The sequence below is a fragment of the Saccopteryx bilineata genome, chromosome 2 (genome assembly GCF_036850765.1).
Source record: "Saccopteryx bilineata isolate mSacBil1 chromosome 2, mSacBil1_pri_phased_curated, whole genome shotgun sequence".
NCBI lineage: Eukaryota > Metazoa > Chordata > Mammalia > Chiroptera > Emballonuridae > Saccopteryx > Saccopteryx bilineata.
In genome coordinates, this window is record NC_089491.1 from 394,472,088 (window position 1) to 394,488,320 (window position 16,233).

The 16,233-nt window shown below is 55.1% G+C and overlaps 1 protein-coding gene and 1 long non-coding RNA gene across 2 annotated transcripts in view; both read left to right on the top strand.

Moving 5' to 3' along the window:
* Positions 1–1,713: 1,713 nt before the first annotated feature.
* Positions 1,714–16,233, top strand: part of LOC136327351 (uncharacterized) — a 187,353-nt gene continuing 172,833 nt past the window's right edge. The window contains exon 1 of the long non-coding RNA XR_010729597.1: positions 1,714–1,768. This is a non-coding gene — a long non-coding RNA (uncharacterized lncRNA). The remainder of the gene's footprint in view (positions 1,769–16,233) is intronic.
* The window catches only part of MAP2K3 (mitogen-activated protein kinase kinase 3), a 33,551-nt gene continuing 26,619 nt past the window's right edge, over positions 9,302–16,233 (top strand). The window contains exon 1 of the mRNA XM_066264501.1: positions 9,302–9,490. Coding sequence (XP_066120598.1) covers positions 9,442–9,490 — 49 coding nt within the window. The 5' untranslated portion in view covers positions 9,302–9,441. The remainder of the gene's footprint in view (positions 9,491–16,233) is intronic.

A 16,233-nucleotide genomic window follows, 5' to 3' on the forward strand; every position in this document is an offset into this window, starting at 1 on the left:
AGTATTGGACCTAGAGAATACCATACGATGTGAAAGAAGTCAGAGAAAGACAAATACCATATGATCTCACTTATATGTGGAATTTAAAGAACAAAACAAACAAACAAACAAAATAGAAACACAGACACAGAGAACAAACTGATGGTTAAGGAACGGGGAGCGCGATGTGGACCGGGTGGAAAAGGGGGAGGGCCTTGAGAAGACGGACTGCGGGTTACAGAACAGTCAGGGGATGTCAAGTGCCCCACGGGGAACACAGGCAATACTACTGGAATAACTCCACGTGCCAAGTGGGTGCTAGATGTATCCTGGAGAACCGCTTTGTAAAGTAGATGATTGTCTACTAACCGCTATGCTGCACACCTGAAATGAACACAAAATAACATTGAATGTAGAGTGTAATTAGAAAGTAAAAATTTTAAAAAATCAATATTGTTTCTGCTAAGAAGTGTTTACCATTGGGGGGGCGATCTGGGGCTTAACCTGCATCTCCCTGGCACACCCCTCAGAGGCTCCTGGCCTGGAGGCTGCGTCCCAGCCAAGGCCTCCGCGGGCAGCCAGACACTGGAGTCCCCTGCGGGTGGGCACGTGGCCCTCTGCCTGTCCGGTAGCAGACTGCCAGACCCTGGCGCCCCAGCTGGCAGCGAGCCACGTGACCAGACGTTGCCAGTAGGGTTACCCTGGGCTCCCCGTGGAAAGCAGGGGCGGGGCGCGGGGCTCCTCGGCGGTGGGCGTGGCCGCGGTGCCAAGCGGTGGGCGTGGCCGCGGTGCCAAGCCTGGCAGTGGCAGCCGTCCACACGGTTCTGGGAAGTGACTTGTGCTGTTTGTTTGTTTTTTTTCTTGAGCGTGTGGCTGGCAGGCCAGAGAGTCCTCGTCTGACTCAACAGACTGAAAAATGTTCCATTTTTGGCTTTCCCCAACGTGGGCCTGACGACCTCCTAACCTGCTGTTCTTCCCCTCCCCCTCTCTGCCCCGCCTGCTTGCGCTGTACTCGAGGCACACTGGCCTTTTACTTTTCCTTAACGTTTACTTTTTATTTGTATTGAAGTAATGCATGCGCATGCTGTTTGAAGTCAAACGGGACTACAAGGCTGATACGAACAAAAGAACAGAAACGGAACGTCTGTGTGCCAGGCTGGGAAGTACAGCCGGGACCCAAACCCCCCAACTTCCTACCTGCCCACTGCTGATACTCTCGTGTCAGCCCCCAGTGCCTTCAGCTGGTCCTTCCTTGTTTCTCAACCATGTACTTATATTGCTACTTCTTTTCCTCTCTTTTCAACTGTGGACAGCCTCTGAGGGCTTCCTTCCGCGGAAGCTGTGAGGGTTCAGTTCTCACCCATGTGGGTCTCTCCACGTCTCCTCCCCCAAGTGCCCACTCTCACTTCATCACAATTTTTGGATATTTCAGCATTTGGTGTTTACGGTATTGTGATTATGTAAATATTGTGTCCCTGCTGAGCTGTGTGGTACTTTTTAACTACATTTGCTGTTTTGTGCTGTTTCTCCAGGAGTGAACAACTGCCTTGTTTTCTTTTTTTTTTTTTTAATGTTGAACATCTTTTTTTTTTTTTTTAAGTTTTTTTTTTTAAGTTTTTTTTTATTTATTTATTCATTTTAGAGAGGAGAGAGAGAGGGAGAGAGAGAGACAGGGGGGAGGAGCTGGAAGCATCAACTCCCATAGGTGCCTTGGCCAGGCAAGCCCAGGGTTTTGAACCGGCGACCTCAGCATTTCCAGGTCGACGCTTTATCCACTGCGCCACCACAGGTCAGGTCATCTGCCTTGTTTTCTTCCGGCATCGAGCTGGGCGCTCCAGGGACCCTTCAACCTGGGCGGGGGCCTCTGGTTGGGGGAAGTAGTGAGGCATCACTCCTCCTTTCACAACCTCTCAATTCACTTTGTTTCCATTCTCACCTGCTCCCCCGCCTCCTGAGGAGCCCGGTGCTTCTTGGGGTAAGTCCGAGTCTGTGCTGTGACTTTGGCTCTCTCTCCTGCACACTTTGATTTCACCTTCCTCTGCTAAGGTGGTTCCCATTTTTCTACTATATATATTTATTTTTCCAGCTTTGAAAATTGTGTAGATTCCTCTTGTCCCTGTCATTGACTTTCCTGTTCTTTTTGCCTTTGTGAGTTTTTGCCTTAATGTTTAAAACATTTCCTGTCATTTTTGTCGGGTTTTGGGAGGGAAGGGAAAAAATGTTGCTGTTCAATTCACGGTTCACTAGAAGTCCCCCCTCACCTTCTCTCTGAGTCCCTTCTTTGTGTCATGAATATTTTAAGTCAGTCCTTACCCCCCAGTTTTATGTGGCTTTTTTGTCACAAAAGTCTGAGCTGAGAGGACACTTCTTCCAGGAAGGCGTCTTTGACCACCCTGTCTCATGGAGCCACCCTAGTGCCTCTCTGCCCCATCACCCTGCTTGACTTTTGTTTGAACTCTTATCACTACTTGACGTTATTTTTTATGTTTACTTTCATTCATATATTTGCCTTTTTCTTGATCTCCCCAGGAGGTTTGTTCCACAAAGGCATGGACCTTGTATGTCTTGTTCTTTGCTGTCCCCTCAGCATCTAACACAGTGTCAGGCAAAGACAGATGCTCAAGAATTTATATTGAGCCTGGCCTGTGATGGCACAGTGGATGGAGCATCGACCTGGAATGCTGAGGTCACGGATTCAAAACCTTGGGCTTGGCCCTGGCCGGTTGGCTCAGTGGTAGAGCATCAGCCTGGCGTGCAGGAGTCCCGGGTTTGATTCCCAGCCAGGGCACACAGGAGAAGTGCCCATCTGCTTCTCCACCCTTCCCCCTCTCCTTCCTCTCTGTCTCTCTCTTCCCTTCCCGCAGCCAAGGCTCCATTGGAGCAAAGTTGGCCCGGGCGCTGAGGATGGCTCCATGGCCTCCGCCTCAGGTGCTAGAATGGCTCTGGTTGCAACAGAACATTGCCCCAGATGGGCAGAGCATCGCCCCCTGGTGGGCATGCCGGGTGGACTCCAGTCGGGCACATGCGGGAGTCTGACTGCCTCCCCGTTTCCAAATTCAGAAAAATACAAAAAACAAAACAAAACCCCTGGGCTTCCCAGTCAAGGCACATACAACAAGCAACAGGCAAGCAATGAACCCTGAAGTGAAGGCAGTAAGAGTTGGTACTTCTCACTCCCGCCTCCTCCTCTCTCTGTAAAATCAATAAAAACATCTTTAAAAAAAGAAAGAATTTATGTTGCATGGCTGGATGGATTTGAGCCTGGGATCTCTAACTGAACTCTGGAAGAAGCTGGTCAGAGTTTCCTGAGAATGGAAGACGCTGCAGTGGGAAGCCGGGAAGCCCAGGCCTGGTGGTGGCAGAAGGGGAGCAGAAACACTGATACAGAGGAATGTGATCATCTCCAGGGCCTGGCCGAGACAAGTTTTGGTTTGAGGTCACTTGGCTACTTCCCGGGGAAGCCAGGACTCCGCTCAGGTTCAAACACAGCCCTTTCCAGATACTGGGATGGACCCTGGCTGCTGTGTCCGCCTGCTCCACATGCGTTTATTTCTCCCTCGCCATTCCCTGGCCGTACCATCCTGTCTCTGCATCTGAAGTACTTCTCCCCCAGACTGTGACTCCCCAACAAACCTGAGGTCTTTAATTCTAGAAAACAAGCATGGCCTCCATGAGCCTTCTGGTAAAATGCCCAATATGTAGTAGGCTGTTCTTTATTTTTTTTTATTTATTCATTTTAGACAAGAGAGGGAGAGACAGAGAGAGAGAAGGGGGGAGGAGCTGGAAGCATCAACTCCCATATGTGCCTTGACCAGGCAAGCCCAGGGTTTCGAACCGGCAACCTCAACATTTCCAGGTCGACGCTTTATCCACTGCGCCACCACAGGTCAGGCTCTGTAGTAGGCTGTTCTGATGATCTGGGTTAAAAGCCTGATTTCCTCCTTCCTGGCAGTGGGACCTGGGCCAGCTTCTGGAAACCTTGGGCCTCAGCTTCCTCATCTGTGAGCTGAAGGTTTGACCACACAGAGCCTCATCAGGTCATGTCAAGTCTCAGGCTTGGAGGGCAACAGGTGTCAATCAATGCCCGTAGCCACCTCTTGGTCAGGAATTGCCACATATGAGGACAGGACCAAGGCAGGCAGGCTCTGAGCTGGGGCTTCTGGAATTCCCAGAGACCTGGGGTGCCTGTGAATTCTGTAGGATATGGGGCAGAACAGACCTAGGGCTCTGTCAGAAGCAGAGGGCTTGACATCTTTCCAGAAAGCAGCTGTCTTTTGCTCAGAAGAAGGGTGCTGCAAACCACGTACCTGAATGGAAGCTGACGAGGAAAGGGCAGGGGAAACTGTCTCCCTCTGAGAGTTCCAACAATAGCTCTTGTCACTCCCAGTGGCCTCTGGCACCTCTCTGAGCCTCCGTTTTCCCACCTGTTTCCCAGCAAGGTGGCTGGGGTGAAGTGAGCCTTCCTCCATCCCACAGTTGCTCACTGGGCACCTGCTGTATGCTGGGGAAAACTCAGTGACCAAAGTCAAGTCAGTGCCCGCACGCAGCTTGCACTGGAGTGAGCCTGTGAGATGATGTGTTGTGAGGAATCAGAACATACTAGGTACTTGCTGTTTGGTGAGTGGAGCCATCTAATTTGTATGAATTCACCCTTTGACACTTGTGAGTGGTGACAGTTTAAATAGAGCAGGTAAGCCCTGCCCTTTCTCACAGCTTTCTCCGTGGCGTGCTGTAACTTCAGAGCTTGACCTTGAGTGAGAGGCTGCTGCCTCCCTCCTGCTCTCCAAGGGTAGTTTATTACTGTCCCCGAGTGCCATCTCTCGCCAGCCCAACTCTGGGCCAGAAGGAACCGGTCCCGGCCCCTCCTCTGGAGCAGCACAGGTCCGATGGAGAGGCAGATGGGGATGTGGCCCCTGGCAGAGCTGGGGTTCTTGATGAGAGGGGCTGGCGTAGGGGGCTCTCGGGGATGTGGTTCCAGGGAGTCTCTCCTTGGGTTTCAAAGCTGGTCCTTCTTGAAGAGGGTAGGGATGAGTCAGGTGAAGAAAGCAAGGAAAGGCATTCCTGGATGTGGGAATGGCCTTTGCAAAGAAAGGTCCAGGGAGGAGAGCTTGGGTTGGAAGTGGCCAGACTGGGGAGATGTGACTGTTTCCCACTTAGCCTTGCTGGTTTTGGAGCTTGGCCAGCTCCGTATTTTGAAAGTCTCTCTCTGGTTGCAGTGTGGAGAAACTGGGGGCAGGAAGCACAGACAGCTGGCTGGAGGCGGGGCAGAGAGGGTGGCTGCTGCTGCCCCCGGCTCATGTCCAGCACCACGCCATGGCTGGCCACCAGGAGGCGCTGTGGGTTGGCAGGCCGTTGGTATCGGGGTTCTGTTGGTATCAGGGTTGTGCGAGCACAGCTGTGCACATGGATTCTGTCTGTAGATGTATCTGAGCCTGTGTGGCCACTCCACGTGTCTGTACAGGCTTATGTACCTCATTGTGTTCGTGAGTGTGTGATGTGCATTTGGGGTGTGTGGACTTACACAGGTTAAAAAGGAGTTGTGCGGGGTTGATACGGGGCAAAGGCATGGGAAGGGGCAAGATTGCATGTAGGTGAGAACAGGGGCCCCAGCATTCCCACTATTCCAGCCGCTGTTACTCCTCCACAAGTCATCCATCCGTCTCAGAGCCTTTGCACATGCTGTTTCCTCTGACTGACGTGCCTTCGCCCCAATATCCTCATGACTCCTTCCTCAGGTCCAGCCTCCATTACCTTCCAGTGAGGGTTTTTCAGACCTCCCTCTTTTTTTTTTTTTTTTTCTCTGAAGCTGGAAACGGGGAGAGACAGTCAGACAGACTCCCACATGCACCCGACCGGGATCCACCCGGCACGCCCACCAGGGGCGATGCTCTGCCCACCAGGGGGCGATGCTCTGCCCATCCAGGGCGTCGCTCTGCCGCGACCAGAGCCACTCTAGCGCCTGGGGCAGAGGCCAAGGAGCCATCCCCAGCACCTGGGCCATCTTTGCTCCAATGGAGCCTCGGCTGTGGGAGGGGAAGAGAGAGACAGAGAGGAAGGAGGGGGTGGGGGTGGAGAAGCAAATGGGTGCTTCTCCTATGTGCCCTGGCTGGGAATTGAACCTGGGTCCCCCGCACACCAGGCCGACGCTCTACCGCTGAGCCAACCGGCCAGGGCAGACCTCCCTCTTTAAAGTTACAGCCCCACCCCCAGACATACTCCATGTCCCCTTCCCTCCTTTTCCCCTTAGTAATTATCATCCTCGGACAGTTTGTAATTTCACTTAGGCATTTTGCTTGTCTGGCTCGCCCACCGGACCATCACCTCCTGAGGGCAGAGAGTTGTGTCTGCCGTGTTTAGTGTTGTGCCCTCCATGCCAGGCACACAATAAGTGCTCAATAAATAGTTGTTGCATGAATTAGTGAATGAATGAGCTTCCCTGATCCTGGTTACAGAACACCCTCTCTCCAGCCTTGTGTGACCTCAGGTCTTGCCCACCTCAGCTCACACTCACATCATTATTTTGATCATGCCCCTTTTCACCTGTGCCTCCATTTCCCCGAGTCTATCGAGAGGGGTGCTTGGGACTTTTCTTCTAGGATTCAGGGTAAAAGGCACCCTGTCAAATGCCCCCTGGTTTTCTGAGTGGTTGTGGAATTCCCCAGCCTCACTGTGCTACTTAGAGGCAGAGGGAGGCCACCAGATGTTGCTGCCACCAGCTTGGAAGAGAAAAAGAAGTTCTATGGTGGTGTTCCCCACTGGCTATCATGTGTGGCCCCTTTTATACCTCCAACCCTTTCCAGGGAGACCCTTTCTTCCTTCTCTGACAAGCTCCTACTGATCCTTAAAAGTTTAGTCTCAAAGTCACCTCCTCTGAGGAGCCTTCCCTGACCTCACCCAGGTGGAGTCTGGCTCTTTCCTTGGACTCTTGCTCATGCATCTATTTATAGCACCCCACATGGAGTGTTCTAATTCTTGCACTGTCAGGCTCCCTGACTAACCTTGTCGACTCCTCCAACTGGAGGGCCTTTCTGAGTCACATGGGAGCCTGAAGGCCAGCACGGGACTAGAGGCGTTTCATTGATGTCTGTGGCATGCTTTCCATCCTTCCTTTGTTCATTCCTCAAATATTTATTAGATACCTACTGTGTGCTACGCCCTGGGCTGTGCATCAGGAATGCAGCAGAGGATGAGTTGGCAAGACTCCTGCCCAGGAGGGGCTGACAGTCTAGAGGGAGAGACAGATTAAACCCAGCGAATAAGAGAGGCACCGGCGGCACGAGTGCTGTGCAGAAGGTTAAAACCGATCGATTGGAGGCATGACCAGGAAGGCCTCTTAGAAGAGTTCATTTAAGAGGAGGCCTATAGGATGAAAGAGAACCAGTCCCAGGAATTATGGGGGGAGGTAGGAGGAAGGATGTTCCAGGCAGAGGCCCTGAGGCAGGACCCATATTGGTATGTCCCAGCGGCAGCACTAAGATCCTATAACATAGCAAGAAGCAGAAAGGGCAAGGGGAAATATGAGAGGGGTGGAAGTCCAAATGTTGGCAGGGGCCCGCACCAGAAAATCCATTCGGCCAAGCTTGCAGTCCTGATAGGGAGGTAGTTGCTGCTGGGTGCCCGTTTTCAGATGGATACGCAGCAGGTCCTGCCTGAAGAGAAATGGTGGGTCATAAGGCTCATTTGGGACAGAGAGCTTTGAGCCATTCCAGACATCCAAGAGTGGTAAGGTCAGCATGGTTTCCTGTAGGTGGTGGCCCAGTGTGTTTACAAACATTTTTCTGGGCATTTAGTGAATGCCAGGCCTTGAGCCAGGCATTTCCAAGCCTGAGCTCATGAACTGATTCCAGAGGGGTCTCACTGTCCCCATGAAAAAAGGCATGGAGCTGTTCAGTGACTTCTAGGAAGTGGCAGAGTTGACATTCGAACCTACATCTGTCTGAGTCCATAGCTAATGACTTTCCACCCACTGCCTGGAAAGGGTAAGCAAGAGATGCAGGAGAGAATAATGATAATTATAAGGTCTCCCCCCCTTATCTCATCTGGTTCTCCCCATCACTATGGGTGGGGCCCTGCTGGAATCACCCCAGTTTTACAAATGGTTAATCAGAGGTCATCACCCCTGCTCCACGCATTTGAAGCAGGTGGTGGAATCTGCTTCCATCACGTGAGGTCCCTGGCAGGTCAGAGACTCATGCCTGCCCTGAGGCTAAGGAGTGACCCCTTGACCTTTGCCAGGTGCTTCCTGCCCTCACTAGCCCATAGCTTTCAATAGACTCGCCTGACAGATTGATTGGTGGCTTCTTTAATCTACCAAGGCTCTTTGTGGGAGCAGAAGTGAGGGTTGGCCCATCTGGCCGTTGTACAGATGAGCAGACTGAGGTCCCAGGAGGAGAAGGGGAGAACCAAAGGCCCAGGAGACAGCCAGGATGAGACCTTTGCCAAGGCTTGCTCGCTGGAGTAAAATGCATCGAAATGCCATCTTACTCTGAGACTCAGTTTCCCCATGGGTAGAACGCGGGAGAGCAGCGACACAACCATTAGAGCTACATCCACTGGCTTCTCACTAGGTCCCACTAGGTTCACAGCGCCTGATGCAGCGCGGGCTCGGCGGGTGTTTGTTGAAGCAGGCGTGAATGCGCGCCAGCCGGGCTTTACAAGGTTCGGTCGGATATTTACTGAGTGCCCTCCAAGCCCGGTGCCACTCTCAGCAGCAGCGCCAGGAGGCAGGGTTGTCAGAGTCACTCTTCTACAGAGGCGAACACTGGGGCTCAGGGGACACTTGACTTGCCAAGGTCACCCCCGCTAGAAAGTGGCCGAGTTGGGACCTGATCCCCGGGGACGTACCTGGAGCCCCTCCGCAGCAGCCTGCCTTCCCGCTCCCCAGGGCCCCAGCCGGCCCACCCTAGACGACCTGGGATTTTTTGCAGACTACGCGGCCGGGACGGGTGCTCAAAGCGCCCTGGCGAGGCGCAGCGGACCCGGGACACAAGGGGCGGGGCTCCTGCGGAGCAGAGGCGGCCGTGCGTCTCGACGGGAGAGTGAGGGGCGGGGCCTAGCCCGGCAGGGGCGGAGCCTCCCTGGACCCGGGTTTCCCGGTGGCGGGCGGCTTGACAGTGGGTGGAGCCGGACTCTGGGCCAGCAAGGGGCGAGGCTTGTGCTTGACAGGCAAGGCCAGGCTGGCGTTTGATAGGCAGGGGACGGGCCCTGGAGACTGGTCAGCCAATCGGCGTGTGGGGGGCGGGGCCTGCGTCGGCGTCTTCCGACCCGGGTGCGGCGGGGCGCAGTTTGGCTCCCGCGCCTTCAGTCTCCGACACGTCTGTTTCGCTGCTGCCTGTGCTCGGTCCGCCTCTGCTCCTCCGCCGCGCCCCGGCCTCTTGACTGCAGCCATGAGCGTGCTCCGCCGGGGTCGAGCCCATTGCCCTCTAGATTAGTCCTCGCCGCCGCCCCGGACCCACCTGCACCATGGAGTCGCCTGCCTCGAGCCAACCTGCTGGCATACCCCAGTCCAAAGGTAGGAGCGGCCGGCCCGGACCGCGGCTTGGTTCCCGTGCGCAATTCGGACCCGGGCAGCGAACCCCGAACGCTGTGTGATCCCACCCCAGCTGGTCCCGGACCCGGGTGGTTCCCCGGCCCGCCGCAGTCCCAGCCTGGGACCGTCACCTGCACCCCCGATCTAGGCCTTGGTTCTGCACCCAGGCCCACAGATCGCCTTCTGATCACCCCTCTCCACGTCGGGTACTTCCTTTTGACCTCATTTGGGCTAGAACTGCACCCTGGACAGGAACTCTCCCATTCTGGGTCCTTCAGCTGAACCCAGGTGGGATTCACGCTGATCCTGCACCCAGCCCCCTTTCCACCCCTGGGTCCCAAAACTGTACCCAGGCTGTGATTTGACTGACTCGCCATTTGGGCGCGGGGATCTCACTGTACCTGCCACCCCCGCCCCTCCACGCCCGTGGGTTGCCCTGGCTCTCCTCCAGCCCAGACCTCTCTTGTCTCCGTCTAACTCTCGCCCCACATGGCCCCATCTCTGGCCGTCTTGCATCCTGTCCTGCATCCCTGTCCGCTGGGAACTTCTCTTGGCTTCCCACCCCTCCCTAATGCACAATCCCCTCTCCCTCGGCTCCTCCTGGTCATGATTTGCGTGCTTATTTCTGCACTGGGGAGCCCCCCCCCCCAGGCCTCCACCTCTGCCCCATCCCCAGTGTCTCCAGAGTTGATGGCTACCAGGCCTGTCCCTGCTGTCTGTGGGCTCTGGGCCACCGGCCAGCCAGGCTGCTGGCTGTGCAATGGGCTTGCTCTTGTCTTCTCCAAGTAAGCGACCTTCCTGGAAACTTTTGCGAGATGGCTGCTGCGGTAGCAGCAGGATTTGTCATGTGGAGTGGGGGAGGATGAGACTTGGAGGGTGAAAGGGGGATTTTTTGCAGGAAGAGGAAAGGGTGTTTTTGGCATGTCAGTGTGTCAGCAGGCTGGGATGTGTGAGGGATTTCCAAACTGGACCTAGCTGCCATGAATGGCCTGCCTCACTCCAGCAGCAGGAATGTTACTGGGCCTCAGTTTCCTTATCTGTAAGATGGGAGTAATCACACCTGCCACCTCTGGACTGTGGAGTATGATGCGAGACAGTGAATACTAAAAAGTTTTACGCAAGAGTGGGTGATGAGAACAAGACCTCAGCATGATGCCTGGCACACAGTAGGTGCTTAGTAAGGGATGGTTGCTGTGCACGCTCTTTGGCAGCCCCAGTACTCCCTGAATCTAACGTGCAGCCCTGTTGCCAGTTTTTGTTGTTGTTAGAAAAGGCTCAGCCGAGTGTGGTTGAGGCCTTGCCACTGCTGGGTTACAGATGCAGAGTGGGAGTGGGGCAAGGAAGGTAACAGCTGGCGCTTAGTGGGCTTCTACTTAGGGGTCATCCCTACCTTTTTTTCTTTGGAGGGTCCAGGCAGTGGGAGGGCGTGTGGAGGCCTGGGGACTGTGAACCGGAGCCCAGCCGGAGGTGAGCGGGGTAATTACACCTTACGTAAGTGGGATGTCAGCTCCCTGACCATTGCCCAACCACTGTGAGTAACTCAGGAGGCACTTGAGGGGGGTGGTGGCCAGGGAGGGACTTGCACTGCACAGACCTTGTGGAGCTTGGGAACCAGGAAATCATCAGCTTCTCCGCTTTGGAGAACTGGGAAATCACTCTCCTCCAGCTCAGGGTCTAGGCCTGGCTCGGTCAGTGCCGTGGGACTTAGGGCAGGTCCCTCAGTCTTTCTGTGACAGTGTTTTCATGGGTGGGAGGAAGAGGTTGGAAGCAGTGTTTGTTGTCGAAGGCCCTTTCCGCTCTTCCAGGTAGGGAATGCCACATCAAAATAAAAGTTAAAGTTGCAGGGGTATGAAGGGGAAAAAGCACTTTGGGGAGATACTGCTTGATCCCCCTATGCTGTGAGACTGGCATCCTGATATTGCAGAGAGAGGACCAGGACGAATTTCCAGTTTGTGAGTTCCGGTAACAGATGATGTTGGGTGGGTTAGATGGAGGGCCTCCTCATGCCCCAGGGACCCTGTCAGCCCAGCCTTTCTGGGGTTTGTGAAAGGATGTGGTGAGGGAATCACACTGCCCCCCCAAACATCCCAAGAGCGCCCAATTATCAAGCTTTTGGCCACGTGCCATAAGCTCTTCCATTGATTGCTCACAGCTCCATTTACAGATGAGGAAACAGGGGCAGAGCAGTGCGGTGTCTTGCCTGAGCTCACGCAGCGGTGACGGACGGTGCTAGGGTTCTCCCTAGGTCTGTGTGCCTCAGTGTCCTTCTGTCCCTGTGCTGGACGCTTCAGTGGAGCAGGGGGGACACTCCCCTCGCCCTGTGACACCTGTGTCCAGCAGGTATCCCCTCCGGTGCCTGTCCAGCTTGGAGGATGGACCAAGCCAGAGCACAGCCCTCTACAGGTGGCACATGCCATACTCACTGCAGTCCCATCCACTGACAGGTGGCACAACTGAGGTCGGAGGGTGGGGGGTGTATGTGTGTGTGGCTGGACCAAGTCCGCTGAGCTGGGTGTCCTCCTCACCCTGAGCGGAGGGCCCCAGTGTGGTGCTTCTCTCTGGCTCCTCAGAGGAATTTGAACAAAGCAAGGTGTGGTTGGCACTTGACCTCACGGGAACTTTACCTCTGAGTTTCCTGCCTTGCAGTGGGTGCCCTGCCTTATGCTACCGGCCTGCGGAGTTTTCCATGAGTGGACAAGGCCCTGGGCCCTACAGCCCCTTTGGCTGTCCCTGGCCTCCTCACCCACATGCCATCTGTGGTTGGGGTCACAAGCCAAAGACAGATGGCACTGGGGCTAGTGGGCAGGGGCGTGTTTGGCCCCGTGGTCCTGCTTTGCTGCCTCAAGCTACGTTCGTCCTGGGGGGCACCACACCTGTCCTCTCCCTCCCTCCTGCTGCAGGGCAGTGTACCCCTCAGGCACTCGTGTTCACTCTTCATTAGGCTGCCGGGAGTACTGTCTGTGTCCTGTCCTGCTTGCCGTGGCTGCTGCTCCGCCCCCACCCCTGTCATGTCCCTTTCCAGTTGTTGAAAAGACTGGAGGGTGGCACCTTGGGGACTTCCTCCACCCCTGTCATGTCCCTTTCCAGTCGTTGAAAAGACGGGAGGGTGGCACCTTGGGGACTTCCTCCACCCCTGGCATGATGCACAGGAAGCTATCAGCCCAGGGTCTGAAGGGAGCAAAGTTCTCAGTTGCCTGTGTGGGGACAGAGCCAGGGCAGCGGAAGGCTTCCGGTGGGTGAGTCAGCGGGCACTGGGCACTGACTCACCCGCCGGGCATGGCATCCTGCTGGTTGCTGCTCACAGGGGTGATGGCTTGCCTATTTGTGGGTGAGAAATAGACTGTGAGCCCCAGCCTTGCAGGTCAGCTTTGGCCCTGAGCTGGGCACTGGAGGCTGCCTAATTCTTGGACCTCAGACTGTGTTGGGACACCCCCCACCCCCACTCCACTGCCCCTTCCTGGGACAGGCCCTCTTGGCCCTGTGCCAGCCCCGCCCAGGAACTTCCTCTGTTAAGCAAGGGCCCTGCTTCCTCTTGCTCATGGAGCTGGAGCAGGTGTCGACGGGCGTTCGCTGCCTTTGGCCCAGGGGCTCCTTGGGCTCAGATGCGCTGCTGGGGGCTCTGGGGGCCGAGGAGCCAAGGTGCTGCAGGGCCGGTCTGAGCTCGGGAAGACAGGAGCGGTGAGAGGCGAAGCCCGTCTGCAGTCAGATCCCAGCCCAGCCCCTTCTGCTGTGTGACATGAGACAAGGCATGTCTGGTACAGTCACTGCACTGGGTCAGTGATTTCAGCCCCCTGGACATAGCCTGCCTTTCTGATGAGCGGTCTTGGTTTCTTCACCTGCAGAGTGGGAATGGAGCCCTCGCCTGCCTGTCTGGTTGGCAGCCACAGGATGGATGTAAACAAACTCACTTCTCTTCCTAGTGTCAGGTACCGGGAACAGTAAGATGGCCCTCTCCCCACAAACAACCTGGCGAGACAGGAAGTCGGGGCAGAGTCTGAGCTGGAGGGGCGAGTGGGCCTGCATTCGAATCCCGACTTCTTCACATGCCCCCTCTGACCCTCGGTCTCCTCTTCTGTAAAGTGGGAGTCGACCCTCCTCCCTGACAGGGTGGTGGTAAAGATTCCAGGTTGTGTTTGTCAAGTGAGTGGCATCTGTCATTATGTCCTTATTGCTGTGTTTATGGCACTAGTTCATGGGTGGAGGAAGAGACAGGACTGGGGCTTCTGATGATGGACTCGCAGGCTCTGGGACGTGAGGATTCTCTGGCTTCAGCCAGGATATACTGGCCTTTCCCCCACCAGTCCCCAGGCTGGGGCTGAGACCTTCCCGGGAAGGGCCCGTGGGGAGCAGAGAGCACTGAGTGCTGCAGTCTGCCTCTCCCAGAGCATCGTGGGGGGTGTGGGGTGGGGAGTCAGGAGGCTGGCAGCTTCCAGGCCCCTCAGTCGGTAAACTTCATAGGAAATACAGGGGTGACTGAGGAGCGCCCCGACTCTCAAAGAGCTCTGCCTGGGGAGGGGAAGGAGGCCTAGGAAACGGGTTCTGAGCGTCCAGACCCGAGGCCAGGCATGTGGTCAACCTGAGGGATGCGGGCAGGGCCTTAGCAATGGTAGGCTGGCCTCAGGACGGTGCTGTGTCACCAGCTGGTCCAAGAGGAAGAACACTGCATGGAGGACAGCACGCAGAGAGCCCCATCCCGCCAGCCGGCCGGCGTGATGACAAGGCAGCCTGCCCTGTGCTCAGCTCCGGTGTGGCCTCTCAGCCCTGGGGCACCGCCCACATCTGTCGGGCCTGCATGATCAGCTGCTTCAGTAGATGCCTCTCCCAGCCATGACCATGAAAACCCCCAAAGCTCCGTACACTGAGTATGCAGAGTAGTCGGTGGCCGTCTGGTGGGCCCCTCACAGCTCAAACACTGAGTCTGCGTCCACACCCAACTTGGGAGGGGGTCACCAAACTGACCCTGATGCGGCTTTCCTTCCCCTGCACCCCACTCCCTGGCACAGGTGTCTGTCACCCTGCTCCTGCCCGGAGGGTCTCTGGAGGGTCGTGGACTGAGCTAGCGTTCCAGGAGCTCCCTGGCTGCCCTGCGCCCAGTGGCCCTGTACCCATCCTCCTGCTGTGTCTGGGCGCTGCTCTGCCCCCAGTGGCCCTGTACCCATCCTCCTGCTGTGTCTGGGTGGGGCCTGCACTCTGCTGTGCTAACACACCCTGGCAGGCAGGGCCTTCTACTGTTCCTTCTTAACTTTTTAATTGTAATTATATCTTAGACACCAAAAGAATATATAGAATGTATCTCTATATTATAAACAATAAAAGGAAAATTGATTCTGTGTGTCCAGTACTCAAAGAAATTGAACATCACTATGCCCTTGAAGATTCCCCAGAAGAGTCTGTCCCTAACAACTGTCCTCCTTTTGTATTAATGATTTTTTTCCCTTATTTTAACGCATGCGAGAGACACAAACAGGGACAGACAGACAAGAAGGGAGAGAGATGAGAAGCATCAACTCGTAGTTGCAGCACTTTAGTTGTTCATTGATTGCTTCTCATATGTGCCTTGACCCGGGGGGCTCCAGCTGAGCCAGCGACCTTGGGCTTCAAGCCAGTGACCATGGGGTCATGTCTATGATTCCACACTCAGGCTGGCACTGGCGACCTCAGGGTTTCGAACCTGGGTCCTCATCATTCCAGATTGATGCTATATCTACTGTGCCACCGCCTGGTGAGGCAAGTCATTTCTTTTTTATTACTATTATTTTTTATCATTTATACGTATTTTTGAAAAAAAAAATTTTTTTTCATTTTTCCGAAGCTGGAAACGGGGAGGCAGTCAGACAGACTCCCGCATGCGCCCGACCGGGATCCACCCGGCATGCCCACCAGGGGGCGACGCTCTGCCCATCTGGGGCGTTGCTCTGTTGCATCCAGAGCCATTCTAGTGCCTGAGGCAGAGGCCACAGAGACATTCTCAGCGCCCGGGCCATCTTTGCTCCAATGGAGCCTCGGCTGCGGGAGGGGAAGAGAGAGACAGAGAGGAAGGAGGGGAGGGTGGATAAGCAGTAGGGCGCTTCTCCTGTGTGCCCTGGCCGGGAATCGAACCTGGGACTCCTGACGCCAGGCCGACGCTCTATCGCTGAGCCAACTGGCCAGGGCCTATTTTTGAAAATTTTATAAGAGTTTATTTGAGCCAAACTGATGACATGTGCCCGGGAACAAGATCTCTGATGCTCTGAAGAATGGCATTTTGCAGCTTCTTGTACGCAGTTGAAATTAAGTGTGTGTGTGGGGGTGTAAGGAAGATCCATGAGGGTGGGAGACAGCAAGGTGGGGATTGCATCACCGGCTAATGAAGAATTTTGTGCTCCCTTGAAGGTGATCTGCTTTAGAAGGAGGAGTCTGAAAGGGGACATTTCATCTATCAATAGATACCCAGAAACAGTGGGCAGGGCTTGCTCAAGGAAAGATAAGCCTTTTAGTGAAGAAGTTGTATGTCTGAGGTGTATTCATGCTCAAATCACCCTGTGAGGTTACTTTCTGCAGAACCCCTTGTTTTGGTCCACAGATCCCTCCTTTGGTCATAAACCAATCTGAAGGATGCCCCGAGGACCAGTCCTTTGGTTGGGTACTGTCTGTGGTCTCCCAGCACTAGGACGGCTCATTCCTGGGGAGCCTCCATGTCCACCTCATCTTGTTGACCACTGGGGACGGGGCGCGACTGTAACCGT